A 24,569-nucleotide genomic window follows, 5' to 3' on the forward strand; every position below is an offset into this window, starting at 1 on the left:
CCCAAATAGTTTTCAGGTTAAGAAAGCCAGAATCTTTGTTCAGCCGCACTGACTGAGCAGACTTTGTAGGGATTACCTGGCCAAGAGCAGCGGCAGCGGCGGCAGCAGCAGCAAGGCTCCTGGGATAACTCAGGTGAGCAGAGCGGGCATTCGCAAACTCATCCTGAAGTTGTATTTGCTGGATAACTTAGAGTTTAAAAGAAGTGAAGAAATTTGAACTTTACAGTAAATCAAACTCTGCAGCTATAATTTTATGGTTTGTCTGAATCAAATGTGTGTGTGTAAGAGCACTCTGGAAACTTCAAAACTAATGGAATTCTTTATTGCTGATTTTTGGGTGTGTGTGGGGTGATTGTGCTTGTCTGGCAATGAGACTTTTCTGGTGATATTTGGTCAGGTTTTTAAGTTTGTTTCCTGTTGCCCAAAATACTTGATAAGGAAGGACAAACCTGGGAAGGGGCTGTGAGAGGGAGAATCCTGTGCTGACTGTCAGAGTTTCATTCTAGCATCTGTTGAACTACAGCTGTGGGCAAATGATTTAAATGCAGGCAAAATCTTGGAGCCACACTGTGTGCAAAAGGCCTTTAAGCCCTGGAAGTGGGGTGCATGGGCTATGCACGGTTGCCCAGGAGGGAGTGGCAGCAGAGGCTGTCCTGTCTGCACAGCTGGGGGTCCTCCTGCCCCATGACAGGTTGATCTTGGCGATTTATTTTCAGCTCCTGGCCAGCCTGGTTTTGTTCCTCTCTTATTCTCGCTTTGGTTTAAATGTTGATTTGCAGTTGGGGCTCTATCCCCCTGCACCCCACTACACAGCCACTCGTGTTGTAGGGGCTTAAGTAAGCTGCTTGACTGGAGCGGGATGGGGGGAGGGCAGAAAAAGGACCAGAGCATTGCAATTGAACATTGGTTCGGAGGGTTTGGAACTTGAAGTTTGGTGAAAAGCACATAGGAAATTTAAACAAATTCTGCCGTCCTGAAAGTCATTTCTGGCTTCAGGATAAAGCATCCTGATTTGTGTTAATGTGTTATTGAAATACAGCTAATGTCTCATTTGCTAATCTCTGTTGTGAAATTAAGGACATTTTATAGTCTGAAAGAGTTTTTAAAAAGATTCTTTGGGGGACTGCTAATTAACTCTTTTATTCCTCTAGCAGTTTGTGTGCATGTGCATGCATGTGCACACGCGCGCGCGTGTGTGTGAATACTTTGGATGTGAATAGCATTCTTTATTTATCCTTAGAGTCCCTAGCAAGCTAGGGAAAAGTCTAAACACTTGTGTAGTCAGGAATAAGTTAAAAAGCAGCTTTCTGTAGCCTTGGGAGTTTTCAGTTCCTAAATTAAAAGCAGAAAAAGCCCCTTTGTGACCCCAAAACAGTGTTTCTTTGATTAGCCTTGATTTGAAATCATCTCGCCTTCTGACAGCTTGCAATTCAAAAACAAAACTCTTAAGTGCATTCTTGTAAGAAGAGGACAATGAGAATTTTCAAAAGCCACGTCTTGAGATTTAGCATTTGCGCCCCACCCCCTTTTTTAATTGTAGTGAAAAGAGTCAGGAGGTTCAGGTTTTAGTGCCAGCTCTGTCACTAGCTATGTAACCTTGGACAAGTCCCTTCACTTTCCTGTAACAGCAAGGAGTTGGGCTAAGTGATTTCTAAGAGTCTTTCCAGCATAACATTCTATAAAAATTGGAATTAGATTCTTGCAAGCTGTAAAATTAGACTTATAGTATGGGCTTATTCATCCAAGAGGGAAAAAACGGGTAGTGAAGCAAGTCAGCCAAAAAAGAGAGGTGGAAAAGAGAGGAGGTATTGAATAGTGGAGGGGCCATTTTATATTGGTCTTTTAAATGTCCGTGACTGTCTTATTTAACGCATGTGATCAAATCTTCTCATTTTCCACTAAGGACAGAAAGGATTTAATTTCCTAAAAACAAGCATTTCCTAAGACTACTGCCCTACACTGGTCTTATCCTTAACAGTTAAAAAGTATATTCACATGCTTAATTTCATTAGATTCCCCCAATAACACCCTGAGGTGTACAGGGCAGCCATCGATTCGCATTGTGCTGATGGGGAAACTGAGGCTCAGAGATGTTATCTACACTAAATCGTGGCATTTGGGACTTGATTCTGGATCTCCTAACTACCTGTGCTCTTTTTATGATTCTGAATTGCTTTTTGGTTTTTGATAGAGTTCTTCAACAATGGAATTAAAAGAAATTGTACGCTCTTTTTTTCTTTGAACAGAGCCTTCTCTCTGGGCGGAGTAGAGGTTTCCTATCTAAGGTTTGATCAGAGGGCCTTTCTGGTCCCTTTCAGACCCCAGATTATCTGGCCAATAATTTGAATCTGAGCAGCCATATGTTCCCCAGTAGGTACGTGCCCATGGATGTGGGCTAGCACTCGGTCTGTGTAGACATGAAAAGCACTATTCTCTGTGTAACATGTGGATGCTGAATTTTTATGATTTCTTCCTCTCCAAGCCTCATTTTTCTCACCACAGGTGTGAGGATAAGGACTGCTCATTGTGGCCAACGTGGCCTCTACTTTATGCCAGAGCACAGTTAGGTCTTCTGTATTCCGTTTGCTCTGCAAACTCGTAATTGCTTTTATCTCCGATTTTCTCCCAAGTACAGCAGAAGGGGGAAACTGGGGAAAAAGAGAAACTAGCCAGGGACAGCACCCCAGGAGCCATGCTCTCTCCCTCTCTCCCCGTTAAATGTTCTCCCACTCACCCCAATCAAAAGCAGTTTGTAAACCGCAGACTGGATTTCCTCTATCAGACGATAATGCTCTTTAATAAATCAAGGCACATTTCACTTTTTAGAGCACGATCTGGTTTCTACTCTAAGGCTGACCCACAGGTAAAGCACAAGTGCTTTTCCTCTTAAGAGTTTGCCCAGTTCCCCAAGCTTTCCAGTCCAGTGAGTAGCAAAAGCTCCCTCTCCTTACTGCAGCCTTGTGTTCTACATTGCAGGCTCCTTCAACTTCCCCTGGCAATTCTCAACTTTCCACACTCTGGATCCACCCCTCCTGCTTGCCTTCATCTATCTCTAGGTGTGGGTCTCAATTTAAACAGCACTGCTTATGACCATTATCTCAGTGCAAAACCCCACACTCTACTTCACCCAACCATCCGTGATACTAGCCCTCAGGACACAGGGTCCCTCTTCTCAGATGCGCACGTTCTCTTTGTTAGCTAGAGGCTCTTCTTGGTTGGTACTTAAAGCCTTAGCTTTTATTCTGTTTACGGACTTTCCTACTATGTGGTCCTTAACCTAAAGGCTCTGTCGTCTTCACAGTTGGGTGCAATAAGATAGTAAAGAAGGAACGTGCCCTTCTTTACTCCTCTATGCTCTGACAGGATAAGTTGTTTACGACAAACCCAACTTACAAATTTCTAGGTTTCCAAAAGTTTTCTGAAACTTAACTGATGAACCATCGGATGTGAAGGTTTGAATTCTCCTGTGACCATCAAACCATGGAAATAAAGAACCTTTTCAATATCCACCATGGCAATAAATTCTAGTCAGAACGCCTCAAAGTTAGGTATCATGTTTGCTTTGGAGGGTTTTCCTCATTTGAGCTAGAAAAAATCCCTTCTGTAAGAAAGCGGTGACCAAAAGAAGCAGTGTGGTGTGACGGAAAGCTGAACACTAAATCTGGCATTGCACAGGCCTGGGTTTGAGTCAGCTCTACCAGTTTCTAGGTGCCCCTTCTCGGAGCTGCCATTTCTACAAATACAAATGAAGGGCACAGATCATGTCTACTAAACATGGTTTCCATGAAAAGAACATGAACTGGAACATACATTTTAAACAATAAATTACCATACAAACATTAATTTTCTACATAAGACATTCATCATTTAACAAGTGTTTTCTTGTTGTGTGCCCAGCCCTGTGCCAGGCAATGAGAAGGCTTACAGTGCATATCTTGCATTTGTGGATCCCCCTCTACTTATTTAAAATACTTTTACACTAACCATCTCATTAGGTACAGCCACGTTGTTCTCCTTATGAGAAAATTGAGGCACAAAGAAACCAAGATCACAGCAAATAGATCACAGTTCTTCCGTTACCTAGTCAGAAATGGGGGTCAACTCTACTCTGCAAGTTGGACAGGACTTGGGACTACAATGTACTCTAGCGAAAGCCTGTTAAAGTTCCAACTGATAGCCTGCTATTCCGTATTTTCTGTGGGCCCCCAAAATGCAGGTGCTCTCACCCAAAAGACTTGACCTATCCACACCAGCTATACATTCTGCCTCTGACAGAGTCCACTGGGATCATACTGGTTTTTATTTTATTATTATTGTTATTATTATTGCTGAGGAAGACTCACCCTGAGCTACCATCTGCTGCCAATCTTCCTGTTTTTGTATGTGAGCCACCACTGCGGCATGGCCACTGACAGACGAGTGGTGTAGATCTGTGCCCAGGCCACTGAAGCAGAGCACACTGAACTTAACCACTAGGCCACCAGGCCGGCCCCATACTGGTTTTTAAAATCAAATCCGATTTTCTTTTCAGGTGATGCTACTTCTGCCTGTAGACAGGCCCTCTTTATATAACAGGGATTCCCTTTCCAGGCTACTGCCTGCCTCGCCATTTGATTAGGTAACAAGAGAGAATGACGAGGGGCAGAGGGACTTCCTGAGAACAGGAAATACTCATTTATTCAAAATGTTCATGGACTAGGAATTTCTGGCAAACTAAATATCCTAATTGTCGCAGACTACCCCCTATTTACAGTCCCCAGCCTCTGGCAAACCACCAAACCTTCCAGGGAAAGCAAAAGGCATAAGTGTGTTTGTTACAAGCCTTGAGCACACGTGAAAATCGGGGTCCATTTGAACAGGCTCCAGAAAGCAGCCTGGGCATAACTTCAGATTGGCTCTGATGCTGTTTAATGGAAAATTATTACTGATACCCTCCATGACTTCAAATATAGTGAAATTCACTTTAATATTTAAAATGTGTGAACAGACTTAAATCTGATGACGGATGGCATTTTGGTATTTTGCGGTGTCTCGTAGCCTTAATTTGAAAAACAATTGTCAATAAATATAGCTATGGGAAAAGTGTAGTTATTTTCAGCTTCTTATTTCTTGGATTCAGAGAAAGGGTAAGTTTGTTTACATATATTGTAGGTTGCAAATAACATTGAATTACAATTTTTTATGGTTTTCAAATGGGGAGACTTCTTTACCATTAAGGCAATTCAATGTAATACTGAAACGACATGAAATAAAATAGTAGAGATGTCTGATTAATATTACACTTTTTATAAAATAGCAACTGAATCTGTTAACTGAGTTTTGAGCTGTGTTACCTACACAGATACTCTTTAAAGTGCTAATTAGCCTTTTATCAAATGTCTATTTTTTAGCAGATAATCTGAACTTAGCCAAATTTTTTGTTTCAACCCTTAGGTAATCATAGATGTAGATGCAGATATCCTTAAAATATATTTTTGAAATAATTGGTGCCATGTAGATTTCACAACATCCCTCTTATTTACCATTGAATATTATGAGAAGATCATTAAAATCATTACAAATCTATCTTTGTGAATCAAGCAAAGGCGTTGAAACCCAATTATCACCCTAAAGCTATTCAAAATCAAATGTGTCTTTCAAATTATCTTCATAAAAACCAGTTGTTAGAGGTGTTTGAATGTGGGGAGCTCTCATAGACATTGCCTGAAGAGCCACTATATTAATTTTCTATTTAACCATGTGAGTTTTTTTTTTTAAAGAAAAGAAAGCAACAGTGTATTGCCCTGGGATAAGAATCTATAGTCCACCAAATTAGTGTAATTGAATTTCAGAGTCTGCCTTTTATCGTGGGCAAACGATTACACATTAGACTTTGAAGAAGAAAGACACATACAATCTTTCTATCTTTCCTTGTCTTTGGAGGCCATCTGCAGAGTTCTGTTTCTTGCATTAGCCTTCCTGGTCAGTAATAAAAATGCAAATCTCTTTAATGATAAAAGCGAAGAAACTGTGTAAAAGGGCTTGTTGGAAGTGAAAGTGGCTGCTTTTCCCCTCAAGCACAAAGTGTGTGGCCCTTCAGGGCACCAACTTATTCTGAATACAGTAAAGCGTTATTTTTGCCTTTATCTTCAAATTTAGAACTGTTGTTTGCCTTCAACTCCTCCATGCTGGTGTAAAATGGAAGATTGCCCTTTAAATTATAATGACTCATGTTTAAATAGCAATCATTTGCTATCTATTTTTCCAATAAGATTTTTAAGTCCCATTTGGCAGAAGAAGAACCTGAGGCCCCAAAATGGTTTAGGTGCCCTACTTAAAGCTCCAAACTAATTAGTTGCAGAGCCTGGATCCTTCTTTCCATGAAAATAGTAACTTTTCCTTTAAAGTCAAACTTGAAGTGCCTAGCTTCTGGAACAAATAACTGAGATGACTACCGGTTGCCTAATCTCAGGAAATCTTTAAAAGACTTGAGAACTTCTTCCCCCAATAACAACAATTTTTTTCTCATTCTACATATAGTTCGGCACTATGGGCCCTCCCTTGAAGCTCTTCAAAAACCAGAAGTACCAGGAACTGAAGCAGGAATGCATCAAAGATGGTAGACTTTTCTGTGATCCAACATTTTTGCCTGAGAATGATTCACTTTTCTACAACCGACTGCTTCCTGGGAAGGTGGTGTGGAAACGTCCCCAGGTAACTTTGTTTTTTTGCTTTCTCTCTCTCTCTTGATCTCTTTCATCATAACTCTACTTGATCCACTATTTCCCTTATACAGCCTACTGCGTTTAGATCAATTTAGGAGACAATTTTAAACTGGAAAGTTTTATGGATCTGTGCTTCTGGCTCTAGCTTGAGGAATCTTGAATTTCAGTCAAATTGTCAAGTCTAGTAATTTTAAAAAAACAGAAAAGTGATATACCATGCTTGTGTTCTTTTGGAAGTTCATTTGAGTAAATACGGTAACTCAAAAAGCAACTATACTCTTGTCTCCTTACCGAGTTACCTATCACAGCAACGTAAGATAAGGTCAAACCAGTGAGCAGAAAAACTCCTTATATGGTGAGTATAACTGAAATGAACTGTACAGGGACAAGATGGAGCTTGCACTGGGGGAGGGAGTTTTCTCTGCTACTCTTTGGATACCATCACCGATATCCTCCCACAATTAGCAAAGTGGGATCCAAGTAGGATTGTAGCTCTTTCACCACCTATTAATAGTTACTATCATTCTCTGTAGAACATCTGTATATTGTATCTCTAAACCAAGTCTCAGGACCCCTTCGCAAGCCCCATATGAGTGGGAGCTCAATGCATAAAACGACTGAATAACTCAATCTGGAGAATAAATTGCAACCTTGCTATATCTAAAGGGTATAACTGGATAGAAGGCATGTTCTACCTGGGCTCCTTCCCATAATGGGTGAGCAGGTATATAGGCCATAGAGGGCTGTTATGAAATGCGAGTTCCTAGACCTTCACAATATCCTGAAGGCCTTCTGAGCCTATTTAATGGTGTACCTTTTTGTGCACTATTATGGAACCACCTCAGTCAGCAACTCAAGGTTTGCCTTCTTCAATAAGCAAGCTATCACTTTTTAGTTGCAATTTCCACAGTTTAAACTCCTAAATGGAGTTCTTACAATAGCTACTTCAGTTTATGTAGGTTGCCACCAGGTGGTGCCACGATACATTGGTTACTTCAAGGCTCTTGTTTACTATGTGACTCAAAGGACATGTGTCAGTTTTTGCTGATAAAGTATGATAGCCATTGAGAGTATGAGATTTGGAGAAGTTCTCTCCTTCAGAAGGAATATTACACTCCTCCTGACTTTCTGTGCCTCCAGTTGTTGACATCCCTGCAGATCACTGACCTGCAATAAAAATCTGGGAAACATGAGCAGAATTCACTAGCCACTAATTCGGTATGCAGAGAGGTAAGTTTGTTTTGTTTTGTTGCAGAAATGCATGGAGGAAATAGAGATATGTTGTCTGTGAGCCACTCTTTTGAATGGTTGGTGATAATGAGGGGCACCACTCTTTTTTGATGCTTGGATATGAAAGAAAAGAGATCAATAGGGCAAAAGTAGCAGAAAACAAGGCAGGAAATTGAGGCAGGTCTCCTGGGGGGGTGTCTTTTTAAAATAGAACAGGCTTAAGCATATTTATAGGCTAAGAAGGAAACAGTAAAGAAGAAGCGGTTGAGGACACACAGAGAGAAGGAATGATTGATTCCTGGAGGAGATGGGAGGAGATCCAGTTGGCGGTAAAATTGCAAGCCAACATGAAGCCATTCCCCAGATGTGACCCAAGCCAGCAGTGCTTCCTGTACTGACCGGTCTTTAGACACATCTTTGTTTCTGTCTTGGCACAGTCCTTTGTCCTTTGCCTTCTTCTTCCAAATTCTGTGGATTGAATCCTAGAAGGATTAGCAGAGAAGGAAAAAACTTAATAACCATGGCAATCGTCCATCTTGCCTCTGAGACAAGCAATACCACTTTCAGGGTGAGGGAATGTCAGAAAGAGAGGGTGAATGGGAATGGGTAGAAAAAGGAATCAGCATGTATGGCATGCTTACTATGGGCCCAGATACTGTGTTTGGAGTTTTTTTACATTTTTTCATTTCATCCTTATTTGCCATGGCTTAGCAAGGTAGGCATCTTAAAAATTACTTCAATGTAACTCTCTTTTCCTGGTTTAAGAAATAAAGATAGATACTGTGTCCATTTTATTGATGAGGAAACTGGGTCTCAGAGAGAAGGTAAGAATTTGCCCAGAGTCAGACTGCTAACAAGCTCGGATTTGAATCCAGGTTTGACTCCAAAGTCCACATTGAGTTTCACTCTACCATGCAGTTATTTCAAGGAGATAGAGCTGTCTTTGTCTCCCCTTTTGCTAAAATAGGTAGCTTCCCTCCAGTCAGTTCTCACATTCCTCCTCACTGTGTTGATGCTGTACATCCATTAATTGATCCATACCAGCCCTTTTGAGAGCATACTGTGAGCTTAGTCTTAATTGAGCCTAAAGGGAGAGTCACTTGAGAAACATTTATTGAGCACATACTCTATGCTAGCCTCTGTGCAATTTACAGACACAGTCTGGGGTAAGGCACTCGCATTCTAGTTGGAGAGATGGATACTGAGCTACTGGAGAGTTAAAGAATAAATTAATGCCTGATATAAGAAATGTTATTTTCAGGCATACAGACAGTAGTAAATCACGTAGGATTTGAAGAAGGGGGAGATCATCATAGATTGGAGTGGTTGGGGAAGGGGCCTCTTGTGGGAAGTGAGGGAAAAACAAGGTTCTGGACCACCATCTGAGTCTCCTCAAAAAGCTGTGGATTCCTTTCCAGCCAGAGCGGAGGCCAAGCCTGTGGTCAAGAACCACGTCAAAGTTCTCTGGCCTCCCATCAGGAAAGGCGAGAGACAGCCCTGGGCCTCTCTGAATTGGCTCAGGAAGACCAGATGGGTAGTTGGCCTCACCCGCCTCACTGGCAAGGTTGAGATCCTGGTTTTCAGGGAAGCTTACAGACGTCTTGTCCCTTGGCATGCCACATAGCCTCATACTTAACCAGGGCTATTTTCCGGAGTCTCTAATATGGAAGAAGCAAATTAGTCTGATATTTTCTGTCTCTTTCCTCTCTCATGCTGAAAAGCTTCTGCCTTTATAAGCCATGCCTGTAAACCCCACTGCTAGTTGAACCCAATGAGTCCAGTCAAGTCCTCACCATCCTATGGCCGGACTGTGTTCCCCCTTCTTCCCAATTGTGACTTCTGTGCCATATCCTAAGAAGCCACTTTAGATCGACAAGGATTATGAAAGTGTTTTGCAATTGTTCAGTGCCAGCTCATCTGCTCATACCCTCCAAAGGATAATCCTTCTCCTTCATTCCTCCAGTGGTCCTGTGGCTACAGCTACTGTCCTACCTTCCTGGGTACACAGATTTATTGCCTGAGACATGTACTCCTGGACTTTCCTGTCCTCCTGGGTATTCAATACATAGTCTTAGTAAATTCTAAGTTATGCTGAGTTATACTGACTTACAGTGTGATTATAGACTGTAGGTAGGATTTTTAGGCTGAAATCTGGCTGCCTATTCCCATAGAAAATCTCTTCTCCAGCTTCCTCCAGCCACTCTCCCCTCCTACCCGTCTCTGGCTTTTTTCCTGACTGACTCATACCCAGCTACAATAGTGTCTTAGAGTCAGACACATCTAATCCCTGACTAAAATGGAGCAAACCCTCATGGGGATTTGCACAGCCAGCTGTGGGGGGAGGCAAGGGCACCTGCACAAGATCTTCTGTCAGCTCTCCTAGTGGAGTTTTGAGTTCAGCCTCCACTACCATTGCCCTTGCCCGGGTCTTCCACTAGGGAATATCCGCCCGGAGGGCCATTTCACTACACTGGGTGGGAGGAGGGTGATGAGGTTCTTAATTAAAGCATAGGAGGTAGGAATGGAAGGGAAAGGTTGATAAGGGGAGACATTAGCAGCAGAATACACAGGCTTTGGTGACTGTATATGAGGGAACAATAAAGAATGAAACACTTCTTTCTTCGTGCTAACAGAAATTTCCAACTACCATCTGAATGTGTGACACCTCTGTGTAGTAATTTTGGCCTAGACTGTTTGTAAAGTTCTTTTTTCTTTCCAGAGATCATGTCCCCCAGCCTGAGTAGCCCTAAGTGTTTTCCACTCAACACAGTTGAATAGGCCTATTCTCTTTCTCTCCATCTATTCTGTTTATCATAAATTCTGCATTTTAACAGCTTTATTGAAGTACAATTTACATCTCATAAAATTCACCTGTTTTAAGTGTACGATGCAATGATTTTTAGTAAATTTACAGAGTTGTGCAAACGTTACCACAATCCAGTCTTAGAACAGTTGCATCATCCCAGAAAGATCCCTTGTGCACATTTTCAGTGAGTAAACCCCGCCTCCCCCCCAGTCACAGGCGACCACTAATCTACTTTTGGTTTCTATCTAGATTTGCCTGTTCTGGACATTTCACTTAAAATTGAATCATAAAAGTAACTGGCTTCTTTTGCTTAGCGTAATGTTTTCAAGGGGCATCCATGTTGTAGCATGTATTAGTGTGTTTCTTTTCACTGCTGAACAGTTTCCATTGCATGGATATATAAACTCTTACCAATAAAGCAGTTTGAGATTTATACCTGGAGTCTCCTAGAAGAAGTCTGAAGGTTCAAATAAGAAGATAATTACACAGTGACTTGATTGTCTAGGTTGGAAGTGGAAGTTGGCTTTTAGATCTTATTCCCAGGTTCCATATTGAGCTTTCCTTGAAAGCGTCAGGAAGGAAGAGAATGTTTTACTGGTGACAAAATTTTCATGCAGAAGTAAAAATCCCCAGCAAGGAAAGTGTACCCCTAGAGAGGCTGGTCCAACATTTGTCCCTGAGCCCATGTCCACCTATAAATGTCCTGCCTGGAGATGGTTCCGTTTTCTAAGGATAACAACTACTTGGACTAGCTCACACAGCCCTCAGGTACTGAGTGGCAGCCCTGAACCTTCTGGGGCTACTTAGAGCCCCAGACTTAGTCACAGTGTACCTACTGCAGGGCTGGCCTCACTTGTAGGTGCCCATGCCCCCATCCCCATAGTACTGCAAGGCTGCACGTAGCACTTTGGAAAATGCCTCCACTTTTCTGGCTGCTGGTTTTCTAGGTAGCCTTTCATTTTACTGTGGTTCTTGAGGTTTACCCTGGACTTCAATGTTTATTGTCAGCAAATTTCACCTGTGTAAAAAAAAATTGCTGAAGATGTGAATAGGGTGGGTGCAAAGGGAGCCACATAGAGTGATGTGTGCGGGTCTCCACGTCTTGTAATTGCATGCCTCCCCCCCCACCTCCAGAGGTCTCTGGGAAGGGAGATGAGGAGAAGACAATGGGAGAGTCCCTCAATGCTCACCTCAGAGAACATATTTCTTAGAGAAGCTGCTTTGCTTGTAGAAGGCTTTGGCTCGGGGATGGGGGTATATGGGGACCATTCCTGGCTTTGCTCTTGGTGCTCGACTTCCTAGTTGTGTGTGTTTCCCCCTAAGAAATTATTTGGCCTTGACAAACAGCCCAGTTCAAGGATCATGTTAACTGTGCCAAAACAGCTGGGAGCCATTAGGGACTCAGCATCTCCCCTCCCTCCCAAGCCACCCAAATATGTGAATATGTTAGCTGTGACCCTTCCCCCAACTCTGCTCCCTACCACTCCAGCAGAACTCAGGCTGAAATGTCCCATCTGCACTCTGCATCTCAGCTTTGAGCTACAGAGAAATTTCTCCAGCCTTACTTCCTTACCTCCAACAGGAAGACACCCAGTTGTCTAAATCTAGGGGGAAAGTCAATAAACAGCTATTTCATTATTTTCAAATTTGTCACCAAAAAGTCCATTTGGCTGTTAGATTTGCATTGACTCATTACCCTTTATCCTTTCTACCTCTTTAGCTGCTTTCTAGTCTTTCACTTCCTTAAAGAGGTAGAAGATGTGGCTTAATAAAGATTTTCTCCCATGTTTCACATTATGGTGCTGACATACATAAGAAATTGATTCATATTTAGCAGATTAAATTGAGGAGATTAAGGCCTATTGGTAATATTTAGCCCGGAACCAAAAGCTAAGACATGACTTAAGCAAATCCTCCAGAACAATGGCGAGCTTTGGGGTGAGTGTTAAGCAAAGAGGCATAAAACACTGGGATGCATGACTGAGAGAGGTGGTTGCATCTCTGTCCCTGAAGAGCTTCATAACATTACCCTTTATGTCGTGGCCATTGATAAACCTAAAGGCAAAGGGGTGGACCAGCTGAGGTCTTGAATTTCCTTCTCGAACTATATGTGGTTCTGAAGAACCTAAAACTTCAATCCTAGGTCTCCTACTAATTAGCTGGATGACCAAAGGGGCAATTTACTGCCCTTCTCTGAGCCTGTTCCCTCATTTGTAAAATAAACAGATTGACTAAATAGTCTCTAAAATTCCTTCCAGCTTTGACAGCCTATGGACTGTCAGTTCTTCCCATGTTTAAAATCCATTGTTAAATAGTCATCCATTATGTATGAAGAGTGGTGAAATAAAACCGGGGCATGGGCCAGTTTCTAAGAGGAAATGGAAAATAAGGGGGATTTTTTGCCCAGATTTATATTCTCCCATGATTACACACAGATTTACATGTACACACACACACATATAATATATAATAACCACGTTCAGCTTAGGTCTACAGGAGAATAATTGCCAAGTTCCTCAATTTGAGTTCTATTTACATGTCTTTACTCATTTATGTGACCCTTTATGTCTTAAATATAAGTTGACATGCCAAAAGTGTTGGCTAAGCCTAGATCCATGCTGTGAAATGAAAGCCTTGTGAAATTCAAGACACTTTAATGTAACCCCAACCACTAATAATGCTACATGAAACCAGCAAGTAATTTGCCTTAATAATCTAAAAGCACACTTTCCCCATATAAATGTTCGCTTCATTGTTTTTCCATGCTAGGCAACTATCAAACTATCGTATTCATCATCTAAGTCCAAAAAATCATTGTATAACTTTATATCTTTCTCCAAGTGAAATGGTAACACCTGACCCAAGAGAAGAAACTGTGCTTAGCTTCATCTTACAAAGGGCAAAGAAACAATAAGAAGAGAAGGAATATCAGGATCCAATTCACCCAACACATCTGCTTTATGTTCAATAAATAAAAAACAGGCAGATCCAAACCCATAAAAAAACATTTACTAAGATTGAAGTCTTCTCCTATGACAAAAAAGTAACGATGAGACACCAGACATGCATCTGAAAAAAAAGACCAGAAAATCCAAAGCTGACAACCCACCTAACCCTCTCCTTTTGGCAGAGTGATGCCCAATTAATCTTCAGTTTGGACTTGTCCCTGCCCAGAATGCCTATTCCTTTCCAGAGTTATTTTGGCTTTTAAAGAATATATGGAATGTTTCATTCTGTAGACCAGACCCTTCATCAAGCAGAATTATGTCCGTTAAAAAAAAGAGGTTTGAGAACCAGAAAAATATAGCTGTCTCTATTTAATAATTTTTAAAAGGATATATGTCTAGCTTTTCTTTCCATTTGAGACTAGGATTTATTTCTGCTGGGTAAGCAGAATGTCAAGGTACCGGCTAATGGCCTCCTCCACGATGCTTTCTCTGTCTACTCAAGACTTCATTGGTATTTCCTGCCTTTGAACTCTGCAAGTGCTGATACTCTGAGTCACACAATTATGTCTTCAATTGCGTGGTGCCATGTATGCAGCTATGCCTTTGTCTATGCCTGTCTCTCTACCCGTTATGCCTCCCTTGTCCAACTGCCTAACTCTAGTCATTCCTAAGGCTTCAACTCAAGTGTTACCACTGCTGTTCAATCTATTCTGTCTACCATCAGGGAAAGTTTGGGGATCCATCCTCTAGGCACTGATTATACTTTGAAAATGCCTCCAATATGCCCTCATCACAATACGTTATAACAGTATTATTTCGGTCTCATTTTACTACTTGCAGTGGGAATGGCACAGCTACTGATATGTTGTGGGAAGACACACGCATACACCCAAAACAAATACTGCCCCCACTCTGTCCATGTTCTCTCAGAACATCCACTGTGGGAAGGGTATCTGTTGAAGTGCTCCTGTGAGTGGTCTGTTACCACCTGCTATTAGTGCTGCTGCCATCTATGTTCATCCAAAGATGTGAAAAAATCTAGTTGCCATGGAGACTACTGTTGCCTTTGCTTTATGTTAGGAAAGGGCTTCAATGTATAAGGTCTCCTAATTCATTTTCCTAGAAAGGGACAAGCGTTAATGTCCACCTCCTTCAGGCCTCGTCTCTTAAATGCAACCACCCTTCCAAGCACAGATGCTTCAGAAAAGCTCATCCTGACAGAATCAGAATGTAATGTGCTAATTTCTAGTTCTCCTCTTAAAAATCTCATGGTGGTGAAAACTCTTCCAGATCCCACTGGTAGCTATGTCTGAGGGTCCCCATCAGTACATCTCATCCTGTATCATTGCATCCCCTTCTTCCAATTCTCCTCCCACTTCCCCATATGATCCTTTCCTGTGGCTAGATGATCTACTGCTTTCTGTTTTTCCTCACAACCCTCCAATCTTCCCTTTATCCCACCTATGGAAGTCCTAGTCATCTTTCAACCCCACCTCCTCTATGAAGTCTGTCCTGCCTAGCTCAGCTCACAGTGACACTTTGGAAACTTCCCAGAAACTCTTATAACCAATTATTGTATCCACAGGACATCTGTGATGACCCCCGTCTGATTGTGGGCAACATTAGCAACCACCAGCTGATCCAAGGGAGACTGGGGCACAAGCCAATGGTCTCTGCGTTTTCCTGTTTGGCTGTTCAGGAGTCTCACTGGACAAAGGTATTCCCCCTCCCGAGAGGCCTCACTCAGATCCCACCTTCTTGTCTTCTTTAAAATATTCAGGAAAAGTCAGCTCATAACTTTCTTAGATTGTTTATTTCCTGAAGGCAGAGGTATTCACTGGTGACTTCCCTCCAGTTTATCATGAGAACTGTTATAAATACAGAAAAGTTGAAAGAATTTTACAGTGAACATCCATATATTCACCTAGATTCTACCATTAATGTTTTGTTCTATTTGATTTGTCACACATACTAGTTGATCTTTTGTCACTTGTAGTAGTCTTTGACTCTGTAGCTGTGCATACTTGTGTTCTCTGTACCTACTGGAGTATAAAGCCAGTAGGGGCCAGGAAGTCACTAACAGATGTGACTAACAGACAAAGTGAGAAAGACGGAAGTAGATCCTTGCAAAGTTTCCAAAAAATTATTAAGAGTACAAAAATTCCTTTGGCATTTAGGTAGAGTTCAAGGCAATAAGTGTTGACTTGGTTTGGGACAAAGAGCATTTTCTTCAGAAAAAATGATTTTTAGAAGATTAATGTGTAATTGTTATATAAAAAGGAGAATTTCCTAAATGTAATTTTATTCAAGGTGTGAATAAAATCTATATTGTATGGAATCTATATGAAATCTCTAAGACGGACGTTTAAAAACTTAAACCACAGGGGGCCTTGAGTTTTTATTGATTTTGCTTTTTAAGATGCCTTGCTTATGTGGTTAAACATTCAACCATAAATGTGTTTGCATAGACAATTTCTCATGGTCAAGTTTGTAGATTATCTGTAGGAAATAATTTAACTCCTAACTGGCTGCCCCCAGTTACCCTGTGTATATTCAGGGCAGGCATGTTAATAGTATTCTCAGTAAAAATGAACTGGGGAAGCAGAAGTTTTGGGGGAAAAAATGCCCTACCTAGGACTTCCCAACCTAGACCCAAACCAGGTGTATTTGCTGTGCTTCCTATCGCCACATGGATTTGCTAGAGATCAACTGTAATTTCAATATTTGGATATGGTCAGGTGAATAAGAGTTGATTGAATGTTCTTATGTTTCCAGACAATTCCCAACCATAAGGAACAGGAATGGGACCCTCGAAAACTAGATAAATATGCTGGGATATTTCGCTTCCGTTTCTGGCATTTTGGTGAATGGACTGAGGTGGTGATTGATGACTTGCTGCCCACCATCAATGGAGATCTGGTTTTCTCCTTCTCCACTTCCATGAATGAGTTTTGGAATGCTTTACTGGAAAAAGCTTATGCAAAGTAAGAAGGGGGTTTGACTAGTTAGTGGTCGGGGTACATGAGAAAAGGAAGGCCACATTTGTTCTTTGCAGCTCGTTCTTTCCCAGCCCAGCCCTGGAGTTTAAATTGGGTAGGATCTCAGTCAGATCCAAGACAATGCTTTGGGCCTGGGACTGGCCCTTAGACACTCTGTACGAGAGAGAAATCAGCTGTTCTGGTTTTCATTAAACCCGTATCTGCTCCTAGCTGCCCCTTCCTGCTGCTAATCTGCAGATCACATAGCATTATAGCCTCAAATTTTCTCCCTGTCTAATATCTACCTATAGAGAGAAGTTTCTGCATGGACTGTCCTTAATCAACATAGCCTAAGCCTAGAAATCTCTGAATATAATCTCAAAATATCTCTCATTTTATACATAAGAGAAAAGCCATCTGGTAAAGGCTAGCTGGGCAGGAACTGTTTTAATTCTTGTTTACATGATGTCCTTGATCTGGAAAAATAATTTTACAAAGATAACCTTGCATATTTGCCCCCAGGCTGCTTGGCTGTTATGAGGCCCTTGATGGTTTGACCACCACTGATATCATCGTGGACTTCACTGGCACATTGGCTGAAACTGTTGACATGCAGAAGGGAAGATACACTGAGCTTGTTGAGGAGAAATACAAGCTGTTTGGAGAACTGTACAAAACATTTACCAAAGGAGGTCTGATCTGTTGCTCCATTGAGGTTTGTATCCACCAAAAACAACTCCTCTTTGCTCACTTCTGGCAGAGGAGACTACAAAATTTAGTAGGGAACATCACCCTTAGCCCAGAGATCCATGAAAAGCCATTATGGAACTCAGAAAGCTAACAATACACATTGTGCCTTGGCACAGAGGCTGAGGAGCTTTATCTTTTTATCCTTTTGTACCAGTCATCTCACTCCAGGGGAGAACACAGCATCCAAGCTGATGTAAATAGCCTCCTCTAAATTATTCCTCCTGCCTCTGCTCTTGAAGGTGGAGGTTATAGTTGTTTGCTCAAGGAATAAATCAGCCCCACAAATTTTAATGCTGTTCATATCAATGTACTACTGCGGGCAGTTTGAATCTGACTTGTTTAAGTGAGTTATTATATTAAACTCTTCATTTCCTTTCCTTCACTTGTTTTGTGTCAAGTTAGGTGTCAGGATCAAATTTTCATCTGCATAGGGAGACCTGGCTGCAACCATACTGGGGTAAACCAACCAAGGAAGAAGAGGAGTCAGGCCTGGGTCTCCAAATTCCTATGCCCTTATGTATCTTTCTTTGCTCTTAGTCTCCCAATCAGGAGGAACAAGAAGTTGAAACTGATTGGGGTCTACTGAAGGGCCATACCTACACCATGACTGATATTCGCAAGATCCGTCTTGGAGAAAGACTTGTAGAAGTCTTCAGCACTGAGAAACTGTATATGGTTCGCCTGAGGAACCCCTTGGGAAGACAGGAATGGAGTGGCCCCTGGAGTGAAATGTGAGTGGCATTCCACTTTGAATGCTACATCCCGAAAACCCTGTAGTTCTTCCAAACCCATCCCTCTGACTAGTGGGCTGTCAATGCTCGGTGACATCTGTGGGTTCTTGTCAGGCACAGGGTCTGTGAGCCAGCTGGAGGTGAGATAAAGCAGGCCCAATTTTCATGCATTCTGTTCCTTTGGCACCCTGCTTACTGTAGGAAGTCAATGGCAAATGTAACAGCTTATCCCTTTGTTCTTTATTTGTCTTTAGTTCTGAAGAGTGGCAGCAACTGACTGCAGCAGATCGTAAGAACCTGGGGCTTGTTATGTCTGATGATGGAGAGTTTTGGTGAGGAGAGGTTTTCTGTGCTAAGGGAATTGAGGCTTCTACATGGAACTACAGGGGTAGGCATTAAGTACCATCTTCATTTCTTTCCTGACCTTCTTCCATTCAGGATGAGCCTGGAAGACTTTTGCCGCAACTTTCACGAACTGAACGTCTGCCGCAATGTGAGCAACCCTATTTTTGGCCGCAAGGAGCTGGAATCAGTGGTAGGATGCTGGACTGTGGATGATGACCCCCTGATGAACCGTTCAGGAGGCTGCTACAACAACCGAGACACCTTTCTGCAGAATCCTCAGGTTTGAATCAATTATTTTTCTTTTCCTTCAAGTTATCAAGGCAATAGAAACCCAGGTCTCACCTTAGAGTATTTCTTTGACATCAGTTCTTCCATTTGCAGCTATTGCGTAATATTCATCAACCAGGAGGCCTAGGGATTGGCTCAGATGCTTGTAAGGCATGGCATACTGTGTCTCTTTGCAGAGATGTACCTTGGCAACATTATCAAATCTGAGCCACTTCTGCTGGCTGCCTCTTTCCTGGCCATATTGCTTGGTATGGCTCTTTGACACTCTCTGCTTCCTTATGATGGTCCCATATTGGAGAGAAAGAATCTGCTCCCAGATGCTTTCTCAATTCTTTTCCATTTCTGTTCCGTTCTCTTAGGTGCACATTTACTATATGTGTCCTCTTTCTCATGCAGGTGATTCTTCTGAACCCCAATATGATACCTCTCTTTTATCATCTAGAACCCTGTTTTTCCAGGATTTGAATCACTACCTTGTCAATGACCCGATCTCATCCACCTCCTGTTACAATGCTATTCCAGATGACACATTAGGGATCAAGCCAAGGAATACCCCAAAGCAAAACTTCCAAACATCCAAAGCCTGAATCTATACTAACCTTGATGGTTTTATCCCCAAATGTGCTGATGAGCTAACCCACAGGTGACAAGAATTCCGACTGTATTGCAGCCTTACATGGCTGTATCTTTTCTTTCCATGGGCCTCCTTGGCTAGGCATTTTGGAGGTTACTAAGGTTGGTGGGATGATTTACTTAATTCATACTTTTTTTTCCATCCGTTCCATCTTAATTGTCCCTAAAGAAAAGAAATCTATTACCCCCCACTTTACCTCCATTTACAACCCTGGAAATATTTCAAGTATCAGGCACATATACCAAGCTGGGGAAATGACACTTAGGCTTCACTGTTAAATGTCTGCAGAGGATTGACCTTGTGAGCCTATGGCTCTGCATCTGTTTTTTGTTTGTTTCTAAAGGGAGGGGGAGAAAGAGGTAGAGAGAGAGAGAGGTGGGGAGAGAGAGAAACATAGAAACAGAGAAAGAGATAGATACAGAGGAAGAGAGAAAAATCTGATGCCTTTTAGTTTTCTTCCCAATGGCATAATGATTCCCCAGATGATGTTTGGAAAGTCTCTAGCACAGGCCTGCAGCTTCCTTAAAATGGTGATAGCAAAGCATCAATTCTCCAAGGAAGTGGATCCAGCCCCTCCACAAGCCACACATCTGGGCTGTCAATAGGAGGCTAGCCTAGGGGGATGTTTCAGTGTCAGGTTAAGTCAAACAAGAATGCTTTCTGTCTTTATGGATTCTGGAATTTTCTGTGTACAGCTTTTAAAAACAAGAGGACAATAATAAAAACAAATCCAAGATCCTGCCAAGAACTTATTAAAACAAAGCATACCTCTTTGGCATCAAAGGCCTAGGCATAAAGTTGTCTCTCTCAACACATGCTGAATGTCATAGGCAAAAAGCAAGTATTATGATCTACACTTAACAAGTCAATGAATTTTCCAAGGCCTCATTGTCTGGTCAATGGCAAAGCCCAGGAAATAGCCCAAGTCTCTTCTTCCCAATGTAGAGTTTTCTTCCCTGAAATTTGAGCTGGCTCCTCTGAAATGGAAATGCTAACTAAGCTCCTTGATGGCCTCTTTCCCTTAGTACATCTTCACTGTGCCTGAGGATGGGCACAAGGTTATCATGTCACTGCAGCAGAAGGACCTGCGTACTTACCGCCGCATGGGAAGACCTGACAATTACATCATTGGTTTTGAGCTCTTCAAGGTAAGAATGGAGATTTGTAGCAGAGAGAATGATGGCAAATGGAGTTAAAATCAGGATGGCTTGGGGTTAGGGGAGTTAAGAAAAGTCCAGGCATAAAGAAAGCCAGGACCTAGGATCTTCCAACACAAAAACTATGATTTGAACAGAATGGAACATTTCATTCTATTTCATTTCCAGGTGGAGATGAACCGCAGATTCCGCCTCCACCACCTCTACATCCAAGAACGTGCTGGGACTTCCACCTATATTGATACCCGCACCGTGTTTCTGAGCAAGTACCTGAAGAAGGGCAACTACGTGCTTGTCCCGACCATGTTCCAGCATGGCCGCACCAGCGAGTTTCTCCTGAGAGTCTTCTCTGAAGTGCCTGTCCAGCTCAGGTTCAGTTTCCTTGGCCAGTCCTGCAAACTCCTCTTCTCTGCTTTGCCTCCAATCCTAATCCTCTTGATGCTTCTCTCCCTATGTAGACACTCAAAGGGACAGCTTGTTCAAGTCAGACTTCATTGAAATGATGGTGGTAGAAATATTTCTCAAAGCAGGGTTATGAAAAATTGCCCATTGGAGGTCTGAGCTTTGGAGCTCTGAGCTGCCGTTTAAGGGGAACAGGCCTATAGCCTAAGTTTTTCCACTTATATTTTATCTTCTGTTCTCTAGCGAACTTTCTCTTGTATTAAACAGCTGGCACTCCTCACTGCTCCTCTATTATGTTCCAAGAGCTGGGTCACCAAAGCTACCTTTTCACCCCAGCCTTGCCTACTCTGATCTTTATCTGCTGGTCCGTAAAGCAAGAGGAAAGGAAAACATACTCATAAAATATAAGCCATTTCTGAGGAGGAATGGGCTAGGTCACTGAGCGTTTCACGCTTTCAGCAACAATGTCTGCTTTGGTAAGCCTTTCTCCTCATCAAAGGGCATTCATCATCAATTATGTGTCTTCTTTTTGATGTTCCAGGGAACTGACTCTGGACATGCCCAAGATGTCCTGCTGGAACCTGGCTCGTGGCTACCCAAAGGTAGTTACCCAGATCACTGTTCACAGCGCTGAGGGCCTGGAGAAGAAGTATGCCAATGAAAGTAAGAACTGCAGGGGTGTCTGGGAAAGCAAAATTCAGTTTCATTTATTGCACGTATGGTTAGAAAAGATCGTCACAAACGATTCTCTTGAGAGGTATTTTCAGTCTAGAGAAGTCAGGATGGCTGTCAACCACGGCAGAGAATGGGATGTAAACTCCTTTGGGCAAGGGCTACGTAATATTCACTTTTGTATTCCTATATAAAGTATAGAAAAGAAAAGGGAAGCAGGAAAAAAGTGTTGAGTCCTAGGTCATTCTGATGCCCAGGTATTATGCCAAAAGGCCTAGAATAGAATAGTGAGACACTTTCTTGACTATCTAGAAAGAGAACTTCAATCACTGTGTTAAAAACAGATGTCACTTTATTCCAGCTGTAAACCCATATTTGGTCATCAAGTGTGGAAAAGAGGAAGTCCGTTCTCCTGTCCAAAAGAATACTGTTCACGCCATTTTTGACACCCAGGCCATTTTCTACAGAAGGACCACTGACATTCCTATTATAGTGCAGGTAAGAATATGAACAGGGACCTCCAGGGTGGCTCAGTACCAGATACTAGATTACCCCAAGTGTGTCACATATGTCTAGGATACAGAACAAGGGTTATCCTGTTTTTTTGTTTGTTTTGTACTCAAAGACACCTCTCACCAGGCACAGACACTGACTTCCTTATTAATCTGCACCCTAAGTATCCTCTCCTTCATTTATTTCACTGGGGGAAGAAGCCCACATGCTCGCAGGTACACGTTAACACATGCACTATTCCATTTCATGAAAGGAAGCATATGCCAGTTCAGACGACCCACATCCTACTAGGTCAAGATGGACCACTACAGTTTGGCTGTTTTTCTGATTTAATGCTTCTGACAAGCTATCTTTAGGTAGGATCAAGGTTGATCCGGAGTTCTGCTTGTTTTCATCTATACTCTTTGAGGTATCTTCCCCTCAGCCAGAGAGGTATCAGGAAAGATAGTCTCTTGGTTTTAAAACAGACTTTTCCAAGCTTAGCATTAGGTTCTAGATGCCACAGGGCAAAGTCCAATCTCACAGAAGGTTGCTCACCTTCACTCTCTTGACTTGTCTCTCCAGGTCTGGAACAGCCGAAAATTCTGTGATCAGTTCTTGGGGCAGGTTACTCTGGATGCTGACCCCACCGACTGCCGTGATCTGAAGTCTCTGTACCTGCGTAAGAAGGGTGGTCCAACTGCCAAAGTCAAGCAAGGCCACATCAGTTTCAAGGTTATTTCCAGCGATGATCTCACTGAGCTCTAAATCTCCAGCTCCAAGGAATCCTGACAGAGCTTTCCATCCTTTTATTTTCTGTCAGAAGCCAAGTCTTATCTAAGATTCATAATCTTTTGAAAGAAAGAAATTCACAGTAATTAACTTTTCCTTTCTTCTGATAAGTTCCCCATACCTCCCGATCCAAGTAGCACCAGTAGCTACATAACCTATATACCTCCAGCAGCTGGACAGGGGGAGGTGACAGTCCTATCTGGAGATCATACAGGTGTTTGCTAAGAAAAGATCTCTGGGGCTTCCGGGGGTGAGATTTAAGCAGGACGACAACAGCGTGGATACCCTACAGTTGTCTTTGCTGCTTTCAAGTGCCCAACGTATGTCCCCTGTAGGGCATGTTGAGGAAGGAGGAGGGGTGATCAAGGCCAAGCTGGTCTAGCCTGACATCCCAGTTCCTGACTGAACACTACAATCTTCCTGGCAGCATTCTACTCAGCAGCCAGAGCCTGCTTATAAGTCCCCAGCCCTCACCACCAGCACCACCATCACCACCACCATCACCACCGATCACCACCACCACCACCACCTCCGGAAAGTATAGTCCTGCCTTCACCCAAGTCACCCCCCACAGTAGGTTTTACCTTCATGTTGAGGAAGCTTCCTAGGTGCTTAATCAAGAGCTGGAGTTCAGTACGGCCTAGACAGTGGGAAGGGCCTGAGCTCCAGCTCAGTGGAAGCCAGCTGTGTGCCACAAGAGGGAAAAGTGGAAGAAGCTGCAGTGGGAGACAAAACCTCGGTCCCCCACCCATCCACACACACCTACACTCACACACGCGCACATGGGCGCGCACGAACTACCGTTCAGGCAGTCAGTGGGCAAGAGGAAAGATGTATAAGTACCACACACCGCAGAAAGTATGAGAGAATCCATCCAGGCATAATACAGCTAGTTTGGGGCCCCTGACTGCAATGTGAAACCTCCTGCTGCTGCTAGGTTTACAAACAAGCCCATTGTCCTGTGCCTCCTAATATCATTGGTACTGAAGACCCCATCTGGGGGCTTGAGACTTGGGGTCAGCCCAGGTCCCTCAGGCTTTTCTCTCAGTTGGGAAGCTTCACTCCTTGGGGGTGTTTGTTTGCCCTCTTGTTTTTTCAGTACTTCTACAGAATTTTCTCTAGAGTCAGTCATTCTGAAATGTTCTTCCCTCCGTCTCATCTATCCACATTCTATCCCTTCTTCAAGGCCCAGCAGAAATGCCACCTCCTCCATGAAGCCTTCCCTAACTCCCCAATCCCCATCACCAACAATATTTCAATGCTTCTGCAATGATGAAAAAGAAAAAAAAAACAAAACATAGTTGTAGTACTTAGTCTAGTCCAGCACGCATTCATTTAAAAAAATACTTTGCAGGTTTTTTTTTAAACTCGTTCATTTCCTACCATGTTTTTTCAGTCTGTGTAACTTCTGCAGTGCCTTCACCACACTGCCTTACATAATCCAAACCACAATAAAGTTCACATTCAATAAATTGACCAGTCTTGACTTGATTTGATGGCACAGGGGAGATGGCAAGAGTGGCCATCTGTTGAGACTCTTTTCAGAGCTGCTAGGGTGGGGGTGGGTGTAGGGTAGAGGTACTTGGTGCGAACTGAGCCCAGATACAAGTCTGATGGATGCGGAGAACTTGGCTGCATTC

At 42.6% G+C, this 24,569-nt stretch overlaps 1 protein-coding gene across 1 annotated transcript; it reads left to right on the forward strand.

The window, feature by feature from the left end:
- On the forward strand, positions 1 to 24,405 carry CAPN6 (calpain 6). Its single transcript, XM_046672664.1, has 13 exons — positions 1 to 133; positions 6,520 to 6,693; positions 15,274 to 15,405; positions 16,464 to 16,672; positions 17,189 to 17,381; positions 17,954 to 18,147; positions 18,402 to 18,479; positions 18,586 to 18,772; positions 20,440 to 20,562; positions 20,740 to 20,942; positions 21,515 to 21,636; positions 22,007 to 22,143; positions 22,723 to 24,405. The coding sequence occupies exons 2-13, from the start codon at positions 6,529 to 6,531 to the stop codon at positions 22,903 to 22,905; spliced, it is 1,926 nt and encodes a 641-aa protein (XP_046528620.1). The 5' UTR covers positions 1 to 133; positions 6,520 to 6,528; the 3' UTR covers positions 22,906 to 24,405.
- Positions 24,406 to 24,569: the final 164 nt, after the last annotated feature.

This window comes from Equus quagga, chromosome 10 (assembly GCF_021613505.1).
Source record: "Equus quagga isolate Etosha38 chromosome 10, UCLA_HA_Equagga_1.0, whole genome shotgun sequence".
NCBI lineage: Eukaryota > Metazoa > Chordata > Mammalia > Perissodactyla > Equidae > Equus > Equus quagga.